Raw genomic sequence first — 2,618 nt, 5'->3', positions numbered from 1 at the left:
TTTTAATAATATTTAATTTGTAATCTTAAACTAAAGTAACGATATAAAGACTTTACAAATCAATTTCTTTAAATAAACAAATATTATTTATCATTTTATAATTTGATATATATATATTTGTTTTTTATATTATAAACTTAAAAAATAAAATAAGTTATTAACTAAAAAATTATTGGTTTAAGATTTTTTTAAAAAATTATAATAATAATTTTGAAGTGTTTCACATTCCTGGGTATCTGAAAACCACTTGTCAGGTTTTACTTGAACCTAGAATCAAGAAAAGTTAAAACCCCTAGAGTACAGATTCTCAGGTTATAAAAACTCAAACACAGTACCAAACATAGAAAAGTGTTCAAAATCTCATTCTCGTGTCCAAATTCATGCATAACAAACGACCCCTTAAGTTCTCAATATTGCAGGAAATGAAGTCATTTTTGTTTGTTAACTAATAATTTTCCTAAATAGAAAAAAAATACTCGTTAATCAACATAATTTAAGAAACTTGTGCAAATTGAAAGCACACGCTTTTCATATACAATTCTCCTGTTACTTCATTATTGAAGTTGAGAATAGTTATAGTATAAAAAGTGTCCATTCACCACCAGACACCAACAAGCTACTAAAATGTTACTCACTTGCATTCTGGAGTAGCGAGTATTTATAATCGGAAAGACACGTGTAATAAATCTATTGAAACACTGTGAGATAGACATGGTGGTAATTATTTTTCCCACTATCATGAACCTGGAATTACCCAATAGTGCTCACATGTATACAAAATTCGTGAATGATTAAAAGAAAAAATGTCATTCATCTCTTGCTCTTGGACGAACGCCAAGTCCAGTCCTTGTATTTCCACCAACTTTGATCAAGTCTTCCACCTATGAGACATATGAATTGGGTAATAATCAATTACCATGAAGCACAATTTTAAGAACAAATAGAGTTAATAGTAACATAATTCACCATATCAGCACGAATATTAGTAGAAAAATAAAATCAAAACGATCGAAACAAGGGCAGAAAGAGAGTAGTGGAAGAGGTCCTGGCAATTAATCACCGAAGTATATACATAAATATGTAGTTACTTATATGAACACGGCGTTTGATAGAAGAAGAGTCATTATGTTCGCTGAAACTGAATATATGAAACTAATCAATCTTTCATTTTGGGAGCAAGTAACAACAAAAATCACCATAATTATAATAATAATCCGTAATGTTCTTGCAGAAATCACAAAACATTAACCACCGGATGGAACCCAGGTTTTATGAGTGAAAAAAATAAATGGATTATTTATTATTATTTGGAAGTAAAAAGAGAGAAAAAAAAACATTAGAAAAATTATATGAAAAACTTAATTAAAATAAAATTTTAGGAAAAATTAGGAAAATGTTTCTTTCTTGTAATCTCTCCGAGTCTTAAATGCAAAATGGGCCAAAACAATAAGGGAAAAAGAAAAAAAGAAAAGAACTCAATTCAATTCATGGTCACAAGAATCTAATTGAGAACCATAAACGGCAACACCGCGATCCAAAGGAACGATATTTAGAAAACTGACCTTGTGGATTCCTGCGGTGCGAAGGCCAGCAAAGGAGGCGGAGGCGAGGGCGCCAACGAAGAGGGAGGCGACGGCGAAAGCCTTCAAGGGCATGAGGGTTGAATGTTCAGCGCAGCCTTTTCTGACAGAAGCTATACCCCATCCCAATTGACCCACGCTTGCCGCAGCCCACCACCAGTGACTCGCAATTTTGGCACTACCAGCTTCGGCTGGGTACTCCTTTCCCGCCATCTCCGCCGCCGTCTCATTCATTTAGCTTCTGCGTTAGTCTTCTCCGTGCTGGTTTACGCCTTCGGCTCGATCGGGCTTCCCGATGCTTATTAGACACAGGCTTTTGTGGCTGAGGAATTTACGTGAAATATGAGAAAGTTGAATAAAATTGGGTGCACCTGTGTTTTTTCTCATGTTTGGATACTGTGTTTTGAAAATTTATTTTTTGAACCCTATATTTTGTAAAATAGTTAAAATAGAATCATAAATTTGATTTTAGTTCATGTTTTCTCAACTAAAATTATAAATAATTTACCAAACTAACAATTCAGAACAAAAATAAAATCATTCTGCTTAAAAACTGTGTTGTTATATTCAATTTTTTCTTTATCAAAATTAAGTTTAGAGTTCTATTTTAACCATTTTACAAAACATACGGTCCAAAAAGTAATTTGTCAAAACACAGGGTCCAAAATAGGTAATGGAAAAAAATACAGGGTTCAAAAAGGTATAAACCCAATAAAATTTGATATTTATGGCTTTTTTTTTTGTGTGTGCATTTTTTATGGTTTTTTTTGTTGTTTAACTTTTTTATGGGTTTTGTTTTCCCATATTTATCAAATAAATTGTTTTGTATCCCATATTTTTTTGTATAAGTTTATTTATTCTATCTGGGAATTTTTGTGAGGGAATTTCAGTCTTTTTAAGTATTATTATTTTGGGGAACAATTTTTGTAAGAAAATCATAATTCAATAGTTGTTTCTTATGCATTCATGTGAATTTTTGTGAGGGCTTTTCAGCCATTTTAAGTATTATTATTATTATTATTTTTTTTTGGAAAATAA

The 2,618-nt window shown here is 31.3% G+C and overlaps 1 protein-coding gene across 1 annotated transcript; it reads right to left on the bottom strand.

Moving 5' to 3' along the window:
- Window positions 1-489: 489 nt before the first annotated feature.
- On the bottom strand, window positions 490-1,907 carry LOC133777573 (uncharacterized). Its single transcript, XM_062217254.1, has 2 exons — window positions 1,563-1,907; window positions 490-881 (listed from the first exon to the last, which is right to left on the bottom strand). The coding sequence occupies exons 1-2, from the start codon at window positions 1,812-1,814 to the stop codon at window positions 807-809; spliced, it is 327 nt and encodes a 108-aa protein (XP_062073238.1). The 5' UTR covers window positions 1,815-1,907; the 3' UTR covers window positions 490-806.
- Window positions 1,908-2,618: the final 711 nt, after the last annotated feature.

Source organism: Humulus lupulus, chromosome 5 (genome assembly GCF_963169125.1).
Source record: "Humulus lupulus chromosome 5, drHumLupu1.1, whole genome shotgun sequence".
In the NCBI taxonomy this organism is placed as follows: Eukaryota; Viridiplantae; Streptophyta; class Magnoliopsida; order Rosales; family Cannabaceae; genus Humulus; species Humulus lupulus.
This window is presented reverse-complemented; position numbering and strand designations above follow the sequence as displayed.

Excerpts from the sequence above, each read along its gene's own strand:
- LOC133777573 (XM_062217254.1), bottom strand. The coding sequence starts at position 1,814 with ATGAATGAGACGGCGGCGGAGATGGCGGGAAAGGAGTACCCAGCCGAA. Across the intron at positions 882-1,562 it reads GCACCGCAGGAATCCACAAG|GTGGAAGACTTGATCAAAGT; the intron begins GTCAGTTTTCTA and ends TATGTCTCATAG.